Source organism: Centroberyx gerrardi, chromosome 2 (assembly GCF_048128805.1).
Source record: "Centroberyx gerrardi isolate f3 chromosome 2, fCenGer3.hap1.cur.20231027, whole genome shotgun sequence".
NCBI lineage: Eukaryota > Metazoa > Chordata > Actinopteri > Beryciformes > Berycidae > Centroberyx > Centroberyx gerrardi.
In genome coordinates, this window is record NC_135998.1 from 16,380,285 (window position 1) to 16,397,462 (window position 17,178).

A 17,178-nucleotide genomic window follows, 5' to 3' on the forward strand; every position below is an offset into this window, starting at 1 on the left:
GATTGTATCTCATATGAATTCCTCATCATGTCCCCAATATACAAACTTGCTCTTGCTATCGCTCTCATTGTGTTATAATAGTATTTTTAATTTGTTTGTTGGGAGTGTTATATTAGTCACTGTGCATTCATGAGCAAGCACTATTGTTAGTCCATTTGGCTTCAATTTGAAGGTGTATTTTAAGATTGCTGAGTTGTTAAGTAGATTTTCAAACCTATGGTGTTCTTATAATTATTGTTGCTGCACATTTGTGTTGTGATCAGCAGTAATTATTATTATCATCATCATTAGTAGCAGTAGTAATAGTAGTAGTAGTGGTAGTAGGAGTACATCATCCTCTAACAGTGTGTGTTTGGGTGCACATGCCTTGAGGGGACTTTAGATTCTAAATGTCTTTTGCTTGCTTGCAAATGTTTCTTCATGTGTTATGTGCTGGATTCTGGCAGATACATTTGATGTGTGTGAGGTCTGAGAGTGACAGGAACAAAGGTAGAGAGAACACATTTGATGAAGTATTTGTCTCTATCTTTTAAGTAGCAGCTGGGTATTTGCTACCATAGAAGTTGTTTGTGGAAGCTATCCCTCTCAATTCTCTTTTCAAATTCCACCTCCCCGTCTCTGCTGTTATCTTCTTTTCCCGTTTCCCTTACTCCTCTCACCAACACCTCCGCCTGACTATTTGCAGCCCAATTACTCTGATCCATCTACCTCCCTTCCGTCTTTTAGTCCAGCTCACAGCCACCTGTCCTCATTCCTCCAATCCTTCTTTTACGTCCTGCCTCACCAGCCCAAATTTAATTACCGGTGAATATGCCACATAGAGAGGCTTTATTATGCCTTAACGATGGTGCATAGATTGGCCTCCCATCACAACAACAAGCATTTTAATAGTTTCATCACCTCACCCACACAAACATCCTGGCAGCCGTCTGTCTTTCTCTCACCAGTTCCCTGCTCATCTGCAGTCAAAAGGGCACATTTACATTCACATCATCACTGACACACATGCGTTGCCAGGGCAGCTGAGTCAAACATATCTCACCAGGTTAATGCTATGGGTTGCTAATGCCAGGCTTTGCCAATGCTTCACAACACCGGTGTGCCATCTGACACTCACTTCTGACTGGTGATGTAAATGACACTCGGATACCTCTCACACACAGAGAATCATACAAGTACGAGTATGAAAACAAGAACCAACACACACACATAGACATAAACACAAAAATCCATCACCACACGTACCTTTGCGGGCAGTCTTGATGCTGACTGGCTGGAAGCCTCCATTAAGGGCAGAGGAATCCATGATGTCAGAGTCAAAGTCCCGGTGGTTCTTCCTGTAGACGAAGAGCGCCACGACAACGGAGATAACCAGGCACATGATCACCGCTATGACAATGCCCACATACAGCGCTACGTCATCTGTACTGGGGGCCACTGGAAGGGGGGTAGGGGGAGGAGGGAGAAGAGAGAGAGAGAAGAAAAAATAGTCTCTTAAGATCTCTTATAAGTGCATATTAACAGCATTAACCTTTTTTTGATAGGCAGCAGGTGCGCTGTGATGTAGACATTATCAGCAGACTAATATCCTGCTTTAAGATTGAGCTGGATATTAATAACCACAGACACATCTATTGGGAAATTAATACATACACTATGTCCCCTAAGTAAATTTTTCATTGTGTTTAATGATGACCAACTGTGGCAAATAGTGTGGGTGTTGATGAAATGACAATGACATGCACTGCTTTTGTCTTTACCAATTGTCACAATTGGTAAGGACTACCATTTAAACATGATAATTGTGCATTTGCTGAGGTTGACACACAACATTGGGGCTTTTGAAGGTCACAAATGTTAATTATTTAATTGCTGAGCCCATTTATATTCACATCATCACTGACAACCATCCGTTGCCAGGGCAGCTGAGTCAAACCTGTCTTACTAGGTTAATGCTATGGGTTGCTAATGCAAACCTGTGCCAATGCTTCACATCACAGCTTTGCCATATAACACTCACATTGACTGGTGATGTAAAGGACACACAAACACCTCTTAGTCACAAATAAGCTTTAAATGAGTATGAAAGCAAGGATGCACAACATACACAAGCACACACACGCGCAAATGTGCACACACACGCACACACACACACACACACATGTACGCACACTGACATATCTATCACCACACATGTATCGCTTTGCCACACCTATATGAGCAGTCTTGACTTGTGTGCCCCAAGTTAATAATGACCAGTGTGACACACAAAGTCACAGATTTATATTTCTTGCCAGAAGACATTGTGCATTGTGTGTGTGGGAGCGGGCTGTATAACATGCATGACGACAAGAAACAAACTCTGTGCTCCACTGTGCAATTAATAAAAAGGGTGCTGCAGTGCAACCCGATGACACATAGTCCTAACAAGCAGGCGCACAAGCCAGATCAAAAGTTCTGAACATGGTGATATATATGTTTTCATCTTCAAATTACAGTACTCTGTGATGGAGTTCAGAGTATTCCTCTACCTCCCACATATCCGCCTTTGTTCTTAGACACTGCAGATAAGATCTAGAAATAGCTTCTATTTCTCAACTTCTCTTTCATCTCTGTCTCCCTCCCAGGGTCTTTCTGTCCAGTTTCCAGCTGGACAAACCTCTGTGATTAGTAGGCCTGGCATGGATATGATGGCTGTAAGAAACACAGACTGAGACAGGCACTCATTACAGATCAGACCTTTTTGATGGATGTCTATTGAAACAGTCAGAGCTCTCTGTGCTGTTTGGTAAAGAATGCCCTTCACTGTCACCGAGCTGACAAATGGAAAAAAAAGCCTTCTTTATAGGTATCTAAATGCCAGGGGCAAAAAGTGTCATTATGCCATTTAGTGAGTGTGTCTGTATGCATGTGTGTTTGCGTGCATGCATGTGCCTTTGCGTATGCACGGTGTATTGCTGCATGTATGTGTGTATACAGTACATGTAAGGAGGATGTACAAAAAGACCAAGAACAAAGCAAATAAATACACAGTAGGTGAAATGTAGAAAATAAATGCATTTTGATAAGATAGATAATTTGATTATGCAAATAGCACAGATGCTGCACCAGTAGATGGCAGCATCAGCCATAGATCTATTCACCACAGTTTCAGGGTATGCATGATGGCTGAGCGTTTACGTAAATTGGCCTCATGTCTCTCAGAGATACAGATGGCACTCAATCTGTGTCTCCTGTGTTCCCATGCAAAAATGAGAATAAAATGAATAGAAGGAATAAAAGCAGAAGAGGGGACAGTGCTTGTGTGACAACTGAACTACATAAATTAAGGTCTGTCATTTTTATCACATTATAATCTACTCTAACAGTGAAGGAGCATAGTTTATTTTTCTCCGGTTATGGCCTGATGTTCCATATAAATATAACTTAATTAAACAAATGTTGTAATTAACAGTTAGTTACATTCAAATACATTATAGTTCATGGTCTTACAGAATCACCACTGAAATGAAATGGCCTTCAGCTGGGCGATCCCTCCAATATAAACTGAATCTGACTAACTTGGGCTTTTCTTTGAGGAAGAAAAATGAACAATGGGCTGAAATTGTTTGACAGGACTTTATTCAGCGTTCTGTCACAATCTCAGTATGACTTCTGTAGCTAGAGAGGTTATTTATGTGGCACTGCACAATGCCATACAATCATGGGGATTAAACAATCAAACAAGGAGATAAAGTTTCTTTAGGTTAAGATGTATGACCACCATTAAGGAAAGGAGTACAGCCTCCTTTCCTCTGATATAAGAGTGTAGGCATTTCTAAGACCTCAACTCTCTCAACCCCAATCAGTCCCCAGAAAGATGTGTGGCCTGACCCTCTCTATCCAGTCTTAACATAGACATCACATTAAAGGGGAGGGTCCAGTATATCCTCATATGTTAGGCCTCTAATCCCTCCTCAAGCACAGACATGGATGGAGAACAAAGCAGGGAGCCAATGATGAAAGTCTGAAAATGTAATTTCACTGTGCTCCCTCTGCCGAGCTCCCCTGCAGTTATTTAACATATATCCCCTCAGTCGAACAATCTTCCATCCACACTTTGATGATAAAGGCAGCAACCTGCTAAGTGTACGCATTAAAATGTATCACTTAGATTAATACATCCCTTTGAACATGAGCAATTCTCGGAAGGGGAAAAGTACAAGAAATGGAAATGAAAGGGATTATTGAACACTCTCCATTCTCTGGGTGGAGGCAGAAATTTAGAGGGAGGGAGAGAGATACAGAGAGAGAAAAATATTGAGAGATATACAGAGTGAAAGACAGAGTGGTTTAACTTCTCTACCAGACTCAGCGTCTGAGCCGTTGTTCCCTTTGGGCAAGGCAGAGAGAGTGTCAGGCTGAAGTTAGCGAGGATCAACAGGGTAAAGGGCAGTGCCAGCTCTGGGTAACAGAATGGCAACATGGCTGTGAACAGGCAGCCGGCCAGCACAGACACACTGTGAGAAAGGACAGAGCACAAATCAAAAAAAGGAAGCGCCCTGAGGAGGCTGTGTGGAAAAACTGAAAGGCAGATGATGGAAAGTGGGTGGATATGGGAAAGGACAATGGCAAACATGAGCAATACTTTTTTCATAATGCATTGTCCATTAATAGTATTGTTGTTTCATTTTTGTTTTTTCAATGCAAAACACCACTTCTGGAAAGTTGATGGTTGCAAAAAAGCAATGTTTCCAAAATGTCTGGAGCATCTGTACTACGATTTTCTGATGCGGATACTGCAATATGAAACAGTATTTACAAATGCTGTAAATACCTTATGCACATCCTGCCAATTAAGTCCTTGCTATAACAAAACAAAAGATCAGAGACATGAGACTGAATGTGAAAATAACGTTAAAAAAACAACAACAACAACAAAAAAAAACAAAAAACAATAACTCACATGGATTTCCCAAATCACTCTTGTCTTTGGGCTCAGAGGACTTCTGATATAAGGAACCTTGAGGGGAGGAAGGGATTGTTGATAGGAGAGAGAGAGGGGGAGGGAGGGGGAGGGAGGGTGGGAGACGAAGGGAGAGTGATGAGGAAAATCAAATTTAAAGCCAACAGAAAAACAAACTCAACAAATGAGACAGCAACAAACTCATGAGTAGGAGTGATGACACAGGAAAGTGATCTTTCTTGATTTGGCCCCCTCCCCTAGATCTGTGTAGCGAGTATGGAGACGGATGAGAAGAGCCGGGAACATGGAGGTCCTGTAAGGGGGTGGTGTGATCCATCAGCTAGGCTTAGTGCTTCAGCAGCACTAGGGCTGAGGCTGGCAGGTGAGGGGAATGGAGGGGCTGATAAAGTGTGGGCTATAAGAGTCAATAGCACCAACAGCCTTGCATCTGTCACTGGAAGACTGCAAGAAGAGTCGCAAGAGGTGGAGGGTGCTGCTAAGGATAAAGGGATGATTATGTTAGGAAAGTAGGAGGTGGAGGAAGGTTGATGGGCAGAGATTTAGAGGATAAATCCTGTAACATAGATGGGTGTTGGCCCAACTGGGGTTTTTGTTGGCTCAGATGTGGCCAGGCTATGTGTAGAAGTGAAGAGTACACTGAGGAACAGTTGGATAGAAGGCAGCCTAACAAACACATTCACAAAAAAACACACACATCATGAGGGTTGCAGGGAGAGTACACACAATATTCAGTCACCGTGGGACATCCATAAACAACTAGCTAAACAATGAAGTCCTTATGGAGAGGGAGAGAGCCATAGGCAGACAAGTGGACCGACAGGAAAATCAATGGCTTGATAGATGGGGCTGGTGCATACATGTAATCAGGCAGGGGAGGCAGGGCTGGAGCAGGGGGAGGTGACTGTCAGGGTCAGGCTAACTGATGGCCCATTTGAACCCATCCTGTAGACTTTATATCCATGCTGAGTGAGTCTACAGTATAGCCAGTGTAAAGGCATGCTTTCATGGGCAGGCTCTAAAGGAAACCGATGGTATAGACTCCCAGACTACAGGGACTATTCTTTACACATGACACAGAGCTGGGGAGGAAGGGGGAAGTCCTGCTACAGGAAATCATTGTCTGTGTTTCAGCCATTAATCAGCAAACTGCTCCTTCCCTGAATATGGCAGCTTTCCAACCACAGGAAAGGATATTGTAGTCTGGCAAGATTAATCTCATCATTTGAATATCCAAGCATAAGTTTCATTACCAAAAACTGCTGTTTACCACCTTTCTGAGTGTTTCGCTGCTAATTAGCGGTAACTCTGTGTTAGCTACAAATGGTGATTATATGCCAAAAAGTATTTGTTTAGCTATCATCAAATCTTTCCAACCAAAGAGTTGGAAAAAAAACTGAAATAAATTCATTTGCTTAGAGCACAGAAGTACATCTTACATAAAGTCATGATTTTCCACAGTCTTGGGCATTTGATAGCAATAAAGCATTTGCCCTTGCTGGAGTATGCTCTACCCTTTCTGTAGATCGATATGTCAAGAAAATGTCATGTCTGAGAGGCGAGTTACCAGAGCCCTGGAAAACAACATCAGAATCAAGGAAGACAGGCCACAGAGGGAGCACAAAACAGAGATCTAGACAGGTCAACTTCAGTGAACTGTGGAACGTCTACTCAGAAGTGTTAGAGGGGGGCAGCGCTATCTCAACAGGCAGAGTGCAACCTCTCTACATCAATCTGTAGATACTTAACTTTGTTAAATCCAACCCCCGAACTCTCTGACAGACTAAATGTGATAAACAAGCTACAAAGGATATTATAACACAACTCCTTCCTTTTTGACTGGGGCCAGTTGTGTTTTTACAATGCAAAGCAATGGGAGTTGAGCATCGCAACCTCTACTTCTGACTCCGGTCGTCTCAAATTTCTTTGCCAAATGTCTGTGATGGATTACAATTGTAATGTTTTAAATAAATTCAAACAACAGAAAATAAGATCAGGCTGCAATGGAATCCACAGACACGTGTTTGCTCAGATCCCGGCCCTGCACTGGAGGGAGGAGATCAGTGGTCCGAGGTGAGTTCAGATTGCACACAACTTCCATTCCCAATCATATTTGCCATAATGTGAGCTTTTAGATAATGGGCCGTTCTCCTAAATGCTAGTGGAAATGGTCATTAGCATTGACATAAGTGGCTTCACCCTCTTAGCTTCCAAAAAAATCAATCCCTGAAATGATCCTAAATCTATATCATTACGGCTTTATATTCTCTGCAAACTGGCCATCAATCTAACCGAGAACTAATGTTTCTGAGATGGGCTGGGTCGTAGAGGGTGTGTGTGTGTGTGTGCGTGTAGGGGGAATGGTGGGTGGGGTGGGGGGGGGGGGGGGGGGGGGGGGGGGGTGTTGGGGGGGGTGAGGGGTCTGTCTTAAAGCTTCTCTTAGATTGCTCCCTGATGTTTCTGGACACTACACACACGTAACCTACACTATAAATTTAAGTATAAAATCAGCTAATGCATGCTTCTGATCATAATAGGGCTTTGCACTCTGAGCATTTAAGTCATACTTTCCAGTCAGTCCTCAGAAAGTATGGACAAGTTGGGCTGATGTATTTTCTTTGGACAGATGCATAGGGTTACATCAGCCAGGGTCTATACCGTGATGTCATCAGGAACCCATGGTACATCATATCAATACCACACTGCAGGTAGCTCTGTTTACACCCACATGGTGCAGCAGCAGCTCAGATCACTTGCTCACATTAATGGCCAGCTGTATCAGATTCATGACATCGAGCAACTGAGCATGTGTTATATTAGTGTCACAGTCGCCATCTGCAGTAGGTTACACGCATGATGGAGGCATCTGTGACACTGTGTGGGCCTAACACCCTTAAAGGCTTTATTAGAGAGAAACTCCATTAAGCTAAACACTGCATTTAACTCAGTTACCATGCGCTCGCTGCAGCTCCCTCTTTCTCTCTCTCTCTCTCTCTCCTCCTTTCTCTCTCCCACTATGTTTGTTGGTAGGGAATGGAGGGCAAACACTGTCTTAGTAGATGAAGTTTAGAGTAGAAAAAAAGTTTGCCCAGCGATTTTTTAACACTGCAATAAGCACACAGACACACACACACACACACACAGGCAAACATGGATACACACACACACATACTGTACGTACATACACGCAGACACACAAATACACACACAGGCAAACACTCACATAGATCAGAGCAACTGCAGCATGGTTCCAATCTCTGTGAATGTATTATAAGGGAGAGGGAGCAGGATTGTTGGCTCAACTGAACTGTGTGGTTTTTTTTGCTTGCTGGAAGAAAGAGAAGCAGAAAACAATTCTCTGCCTGCGGAAAATATCTGGCCGCACCACAAACTGGCTTTGGCCCTTTTTTGTTTTGGAGCAAAACAATAAAATCAATAGAGGAATTGTGATGTACTACAAGGAAATGCTGGTGCCTTTCCTATAGTTAGAAATCTTTGTAAGAGTAAAGGGTGATGTACAATACTTACTCACGTGTCAACACATATAATTGCCAGCTCAGGAACAGAGCATGTCTACACTTGTGCCACTTTGTGGCCTCATTTTTCCTCCCATTGGACCTATGGAATCCAGTGCTTTTTAAATTAGGGTAGCAATCAGAGCAGCTTGGTAATTATGACCCCTTATTTAAGTACATTATAATCACTTATCATTATTTTAAATATAACTCCTGAATGCCTAGCCTGTGACAAGGATAATTACTTGGAGTACTTCCCTGTGTGGCCATGTCCTTTTTTTAACCTATACTTATATACTATATTTGTGCCAGAGCTGACACACAGAAAATGATGTGCATTGCTTCCTGTTTTTGTGTCTCTTTTGTCCAATAGCTTTTGTGTAATATGTACACTATGTGCAAGAAAGAGAAACAGATCAAGTGTGTGAGACGGAGTCAGAGAGAAAGAGGTTTTAGCGTGTCTCATTGTTTATGTATGATTGAGGTGAAACAGAGAATGAGTGAGAGATAAGGTCAGAGTGCTATGGCGGGGATATGAAACACAGGATGGAAGAGTGAAACTCATGGTCACAGGGCAGAGAAATGTACTTCAGTGCAGGTCAGAGAGAGTAGCAGAGGATTAGTCAGGTACTCACTCTGCATGCACAGCCCATCGGTGCAGTTCTTGGACTGGAGCACCATGCCCTCACAGTCTTTCCCCCCGTTTTTGGGTGCTGGGGCGTTGCATTCCCTCCTCCTCCAGTGAGTGCACTCTGTCCCACAGGTAGACCACTTACTCCACTCTGTCCACAGGCCATCCACTACCACACACAGACACGACGGACAAGGGCAGAGTGAACGGAATGGGAAACGGGGGGATGAAGGTGTACAAGTGCATGAGTGGGCGAATGGATGTGTGAATGAGACAGAGAGAGAGAGAGAGAGAGAGAGAGGGGGATATGTGGGAGAGAGACACACACACAAGGGTGGAGGTACAAACAGAGTGAAATATGCAAACAGAGAGTTATATCATGATATTTTATGTATGTATAGTTTTGTGCACCTAAACCCTTCCCAACCACTAATAAGTGGGCGTACTGTAATATTTTGCTGTACCTGGGCAGAGAGGGTTACACGCCAGCTTCTGGATGCCTTGCCCCTCGCAGATCGCGCCCCCATTGAGTGGCGCTGGGTTGGTGCAGCTGCGCGTACGTTTTTGGTAACCGCGGCCACAGCGACTGTTACACACCGACCACTCCGTCCACGTCGACCACCCGCCGTTCACTGGGGAAAAAAATGGTAAAAAAGACACGTTAGAACATCACTCCAACCGGTTCAATTTGGCTTTGTGAACTCTTCTTCTAGATGGCTTTATCAGACATTGTTCATGAATGAATGCTTGACTTGACCTGCCTGTGCAGTATTAAGCGAAACCTCATGAGAGTCTTACACAGGTCAATGCTGGTCAAATGTGTCCATCATGAAACGCGTGTGTACAGTTTGTGTGTTTTGACCCTGGAATCTCTAGTCATTAGTCTGCCATACAGCCAGACAGTATATTCTGGTCGGATTGCTGCATTTTCCATTCAGTGATTCCCTCTAATGCCTTTCTTCCCCCTCTCCTCCATCTCTGTCAGCGGGTAAACCCAGTGCAGAGTGTCACCAGGGCTTGTGGCTGAGAACAAGTCTGTGGCATTTGAGATGGTGGAACCGGGCCCCTTGGAGCCTCCGACTTTCAAATGTGACATGCTTATGAGTGAAGCCCAAAGTATGGCACTCTAGGGGAAGACCGCCAAAGCCCTGCATTTCTTTACTGTCTACTTTCTTTCCTCCAGGGATTATGGCTATCCCTTCTCTCTTCCCTGTCTGTCTGTCTCTCTCTCTCTCTCTCCCTCCCTCTCTCTCTATCGCTCTCTCTCTTTCTCTCTCTCTTTTGTTGCCAACTTGTGCTCCCATTTTGTTCCCAGTGTCCTTGTTGTGGGCTGGGTTGGAAATCACTGGGCTGCTCTCCTCTGTTAATGACAAAAGCCATCTAAAAATGTAGTCTTTCTCCTTCTTACTCTTTCATCACTAGTGTCAGACACAGTTCTCTCCCCCTATCCTTTGGGTTTCTCAGACTGCTGTGCATTGTGTGTGTGTGTGTATGTGTGTGTGTCTGCTTTTACATACACTCTGGCACAATTGTGCATAAATTTGTTAGTATCCCAGTTTGGAAAGGGAGGAAGGGGGAGGGAGGAGAGGCACAGCCCAGGCAGAGACAGGGGCTTGTGGTACATTCTCTCAAGGATGATCTGACATCAAAGCAGTTTTCCGACACTCAGTCCTCCTAGACTGCATTAGTGACAGGAAAGCCTAGCAGGGACAGAGACCCCTGTCCCTGAAGTCTGCTCTGTCAGCTTCACAATCTGTGTTTCTACATCCCCCTCCTACTGGTCTCCCACTAACCACAATGCTCTCTACTTTTACTCATCACTAACGTATAGCAAAGTAGATAAATAAAACAACTAAGATGGCTAACAATACCATACCTCCCCTCCCTCTAATCCACAATTGATGTGATTTAGGAAAGCTGCTCGGAGAGAGAGGGGACATGACGCTGAAGAGACAGTTTTGAAACTTAACCTCGGTGATATCATCAGTTCCTTCAAGCCTCTGCCCACTTTTGGCGCACGTATGTGTGCGTGTGTGTTTGTGTGTGTGTGTGCATGTGTGTGTGTGTAGGTGTGTGTGTGTGTGTGTGAGCGCGAGAGAGAGGGGTTGTAATGGTACATATAAAAAATGCATGCCTCGCTTGAGTTTGGGATTTACTAATCTGAGTAATTTGAGGATGAGGATTAAAATCACTTTGACCATGTTTCATTTTACCAACACAACAGATAACAGATAACGTGTTTAATAAAGATCTAAATCAAATAGAACATTTCATTTCAAAATGCAGGCTGAGAACCTTGAAGCATCACTTTGGTCTGATTTGAGCACTCAGTGGTACACAACTGTGACTGTGAAGAGGCATCGTGTGATGCAGAATCATAATCATGTGTTTATGCCAAAAAGCTGAATACGTTAACTTATTTGCACTGCTGCCACCCTGGTGCGATGAACCACAGCGCAATGCATATTCAGCTCTTACTGAATATGCATTGTGGTTCTAAATCTGAGGTTTGCACCAAAAACGTATGTGTATATGAGTTTGTGGAAGAATTTTCTTCTTCTTCTTGAGAGTGTGTGTGTGTGTGTGTGTGTGTGTGTGTGTGTGTGTGTGTGTGTGTGTGTGTGTGTGTGTGTGTGTGTGTGTGTGTGTGTGGTGGGTGGAACAGGCAGGTTCGGTTGTTCATCAGTCCCCAGGGATGAATCAGGAGGATCAAGACCACACACCTGCTCAAGCACAGAACCACATCTGATGGCCTCAGATAAATTACCTATGAACCCAATAGTGGCTCCACTGTAACACAGTAGAAAAAACTTTGTCACAGGTTAAAAAAAAACATTTCCTTCATGTTTCGTCTCTGCTGTCTTCAGTAGCCTCCAGCAGCTGCTGAAGTTTAACTTCACAACGGCACTGTGCAATAACAGTCCTAGAAGATGTTAGGGAGAAAGTGGGTGAGTCTGTGTGAAACCACAGCGGGGGTCTCTTTAAGTGTTGTTATGGCTCAGCCACATCAGCGCCTCACTCTCACTTCAGAAAATCAAACACCTTCCGTACCTTGCACACCTTCGGGCAGGAACAAAATGGGAGAGTGTTACACACAGTGGGAGCGAGAGAGATTTCCTTTATACAGGGTGACTTTAAAGTTTGTTTTATTTTGAGGTGAGACTTCTCAGTGGAACCCGACACTTTTCCTCTCCGCTAGTGTCCGATTCCGCCGTTCTCTCATGTGTTCAATCCAAAGTAAACAATAGAAAATTGCAAGATCCATAAGTTACTGTGGGATCAGTGTCTGCAGGTCAGGAATATGAGAGATTTGAGGGGAAACATTTGATCTCAGCGGCTGCGGGGTGTTGTGTGAGAGTTGTGAGAGAGTTGCTCACCATAGACGATAACTGTGGCAGTGGTGCTGCGTCTCTTGGCTACAATGTTCTTTGCCACGCAGGTGTAATTGGCCGTGTCAGAGAGGCGGGCCTGTTTGATGATCAGGTTGTGGTCGATGGTGATGTAGAAGTTTCTGTCATCTGCAGGATCAATAATCTCCTCATTCTTTAACCATTCCACCTGAGAGAAAGAGGAGAATTGAAAATGAGACAAACAAAAAAACAAGACGAGAAACAAGAGAGAAAAGACCTTGAGTTCAGAGACAATAAAAAGTGTGTCAAACAGAAACAGTGAGAGGAGACATCAAACTGTGGTGTCATTAGACAGGTTAACCTCATTTCCTTGAATAAAAATCACAGCAATGTGTTGAAACAGCTATACTTTTCCCTGTCTCCGCCTAACCTCTCCAATAACAGTCAGCGCCAGGATTAGAGCACAACTGTTTATGTCTCTGAGGTCCTGCTATAAAAAGTCAATAGCTATCATGTTCTTTTTATTCTCCCCCTAGAACAAAGCAGTACAGTAACAGCAGTATTGTCAGACAGCGGAGAAAAGAAACTGCTATTCCTGAAGCTGAGAGGCTCTCTGACCTTTTCTTATGAGTTTCCTTTCTCTAAATGATTCCGATATTGAACTCCTGGCAATATCACAGAACAGGGGAACATGCAGAGCCTTTATTTGGCTGTAAATCACCAAGATCCTTTTTCACCTTAGGGGGTGTAAAGGTTGGGGGGGTTTCAAATAGAGTATCACATGTCCCCTCGCAGTCTGCACCCACTTTGCCTCAAAGTATTCTCTTGTCTGGTTTTCTTTAAAAGGCTGTTCAGTGGTGAGGAGGCCTGGCAAACAGTTTACTTCCCGTGCATTGTGGTATCTGGTGAGGAGCAGGGCCTGATGTGAGATAAGACACAGAGGAGCGGTGCAGGCAAAGATAAGCGGGATGTTTTGCTGGTCATTGTAAAGGACCTCTCTCTCGTGAGGGATGAACTACACCTCAAAGAAGTGGGGCAACAACCTGATCTGATCCTTGCCAAGACAAAATAATCTGGGGGCTAGCCTACAACTCACTGCTGTTATTGGATTGCTCGGGAAACAACAACTACAAGGAAAATAGACGTGTACGGGTACGAAGACGTGTCACTGTGTCAACTCTCACAAGAGAAGACGGACAGATTGTGACGTGTCTTGGGTTATACGCATCGCTAGCGTCACTGGTATCTGTGCTGTCTAGAGATGACAGATAGCAAACATGCCGTCAGCGTCACACCTGAGCACGGCTGCCTGCTCTCCTATCCCGAGGAAACACACTGGAGAGGCTGAGAAGAAAATATTTTCAATATTCCAGTTTACAATTATCTCACACTTAACCCCCCCTCCAACACACACCTCACACTACTCATAAGACACCTATTCCCTATGACAAATTTTCATCTGAAGAGACACTGGCCGCAAACACAATATGAGCAGAGCTTAATAGTAAAAACGCTGTAAGCTTGATGTATATTCTCTGCTGATTTGGCGCTTATGAGTGTTTTCCTCCATAAACATTTATCAGCTAAATCAATCGCATGGAGCCAGGAAGGATAGGATTCCCTCTCTAGCCGTCTCCTCGCTGAAATTAAACCTCTCTCTCACACTAGCGCAATGCAATAAAGTGCGGCTCGATGCAGGTCATAATGCATAGGAGATGAGAACACACACACACACACACACACACACACACACACGCACATACACAGACACACAAGTCCCACTCTATCACTCAGAGACTCCTTTTAGATATCATCTTCATTCCTCAACTTGATGCTACAGCACTATGAACATCTCCTCTCATTGCACAAAAGGAAAAGCATGTTTTTACATTAACCAAAGATGATTAGATTTTATTTATGCCTGGATGCTTAATGAAAGCCGCAGATCATTACAGAAGTCAATGCGAGCTGCATCATGAACCACAGGAGAAAAATCTAACCTATGTTAATAACAGACCTTGGTCAAATAGTATGGGGGTTACTGCATTAGGGCAATTTAGCCAGTGAGGAAAGTTGTCATTGCGAGAAAATTACACAGAACTGACTGTCAAATATTAATATAAATATATAAATATAAATATTCTTGTGATTGTGTAAACTTTTCTGGTAATGACTGTATTGTGCTACAATGAGTGCCAGGAGCCCCACCTATATAGGCAAAAACACATGCTAATGGTTTTGCAAATTATATTTTACCAAGATCAGGTTAAGAGCATAGAGTATTGTTACTATGATTACTCAAAAAGATTTACAGCAAAGCATGCCCATATACGATAGGTATATTATTTGGGCAGTTTTAGTGCCGTGCAGTTGGTTTGGCTTTCGTTTTGCTTTTATTCCAGCTAATCTGTCTTGGCATCTGCTGAAGTGGCTGTTAGACACCTGTCATGAATTATCAGGATGAGAGAACCCGAAGAATTCGACAGTAACTCATTGACCCAAAGCTTCTAGCAACAAAGACTCTTTCCCCCCCGAGGTTTCACATGAGGTGAACTTACAACACCGAGAATAGTCTTATAGCAATTTCCTGTGTTTGCATGCCAATAAAGGTGAATGACTCCATTAAATCCATCTCAAAACTATAATCACTGTAATGACAGCAGTAGTGCCCTTGGTAATTATCAAATCTTACCACTGTAAATCAAAATAGATTACAAATAAAGCCACAGATCCACAGGGCGGCAGGCTAAACTGATTATACTGCATTCATCACTTTATGTATCGAAAAAGGGTAATCAAAATACGCAAACAGCTAGTGTGTGTGTGTGTGTGTGTGTGTGTCTGTGTGTGTGTGTGTGAGTGCTTTACTTGTGTTACAATAAAGACAATCACCATCAGTCTTTAATACAGAATGAGGCTGACAAATGTGACAAGCTAGAGCAGAGAGACGGACCTGTATTTAGAGAGAAACAAAGACTTGACAGTGCTCCGATTACTATTTTGTGTGTTCCTTGTTCTTTACCTCATGCTGAAAGATTGACATAAGTGAGGGAACACAACTCCAATTAAGCAAATGAACATGACGCAAACAAGAGGAAGAGTGGCAAAGAAATGATGGATTTCGTGGACATGATGAATATTTTGTCTCCCAGCGCTCACATCGGTGCATGTAGAGCGCGGGGCTTTAGGAAGTGAAAGGTCTGTTCTTGGAATGGCGATTGACAGTTGACACAAAGAGGTGGTTATCCAATTTTGCACCAATCGCAGAGGGAGCCTCTCCAAACGTGCTGCGTTCAGATGTCAAGAGCACTTTTATATGAGAAGGTAATTAAAAATTGAACAAAAGAGCTTTTCAGCCCAGATGGAGGGATGGGAGGGAGAGAGAGTGAGGAGGGATAGAAAGGGGAAGAAACTCATGTCAGAAAAATAAATAAGGAAAGTGTGTGTGTGTGTGTGTGCGTGTGTGCATGAGAGAGCGAGAGAGAGAGAGAGAGCAAAAGTGAGCAATCCTTCACTCGCTGTTTATTCTGTATTGACATATTTAAGACTAATTAATAATAATGACAGATAAAAAGTTAAGCGAACCTCTATACCTCTTTCATGAAAAGACACAAATGATAAAAATGCTACAAAAAGCTCTCTATCTTATACTTGTCCAACTCTCTCTCATGCCAAATGACACAAAAACATGCATGCATAGATATGTACAGACGCACAAAGTCACACACACACACACACACACACACACACACAGAGAGAGAGAGCTCGTTAGCGTCTGATTGGCAGTGGAACATCCGGGGAGGTAATTGGCACATTTCTTGTCATTAACGGAGGGAAATTGCCACATGTCAGCTGTCATAAAGAGAGGGAGTCTTCCTGTCAAGTGGAGACAGCCAAGTGACAGAGAAAGGGAGAGACAGAGGGAAACACAGCGAGAGAAACAGCGAGAGGGAAAGAGGGAAAGAGAGACGTAAACTGAGAAAGAGAGAAAGGGACAGACAGACAGAGAGAGAGAAACAGAGAGAGAGAGAGAAAGAGAGAGAGAGAGAGAGGAGGTGGACAGGAAGACAGTCACTAGCAGGCCAAACTATATACAGGATACATCAACAGGGAGGAAAGACGAGGAAGAATAGGAATAAAGATGGATGGGTGGAGGAAAACAGCAGGAGAAGATTATAAAGAGGTAACTAAGTTCTGTAGGAGTGATGATTCTGAATGAGTGAGAAGAAGAGAGAAGAAGAGAAAGGGAAGAAGAGAGGACAGAGGGAGAGGTCCACCAAACAGAAAGACACCCTACTGAGGGTGTCAGCGCTGTACAGACCTGGATATATCATACGGAACAAGATTTAGAGAAAAAGAATAAAAGACGAGACACGTCAAGGGAAGCGCTGTACGATGTGGAGGAGGAAAATCAATGCCGCTGACGGTGAGGAATCAATGCCGCTGTGTGTGTGTGTGTGTGTGTGTGTGTACGCGCGGTGTAGGCGTGGTTTAGAGCACACGCACAGCACATCGGAGACCGAGATCGTGCACAGATGTCCTCATTAGTGAAGGAGGTCAAGGAGACAGCGGAGGTCGGCGAGTGTCACAGCGGCTTGTCTCTCGCTGTAATGACTTCTGGGTGGCACTGCCAGTCTTCCGCCCAGACTGAGCTGCCCTGCCTCCCAGCCGCAATAACAGGCTGCAGAGCTGGCTGCAGCGGGGGGACGTTTGGGTAAC

The 17,178-nt window shown here is 43.8% G+C and overlaps 1 protein-coding gene across 1 annotated transcript in view; it reads right to left on the reverse strand.

The window, feature by feature from the left end:
* Window positions 1–17,178, reverse strand: part of unc5cb (unc-5 netrin receptor Cb) — a 120,361-nt gene that overhangs the window by 21,189 nt on the left and 81,994 nt on the right. The window contains exons 5-8 of the mRNA XM_071914837.2: window positions 12,487–12,667; window positions 9,574–9,741; window positions 9,114–9,278; window positions 1,246–1,437 (exon numbers count right to left, since the gene is read on the reverse strand). Of these exons, the coding sequence (XP_071770938.1) occupies window positions 1,246–1,437; window positions 9,114–9,278; window positions 9,574–9,741; window positions 12,487–12,667 (706 nt within the window). The remainder of the gene's footprint in view (window positions 1–1,245; window positions 1,438–9,113; window positions 9,279–9,573; window positions 9,742–12,486; window positions 12,668–17,178) is intronic.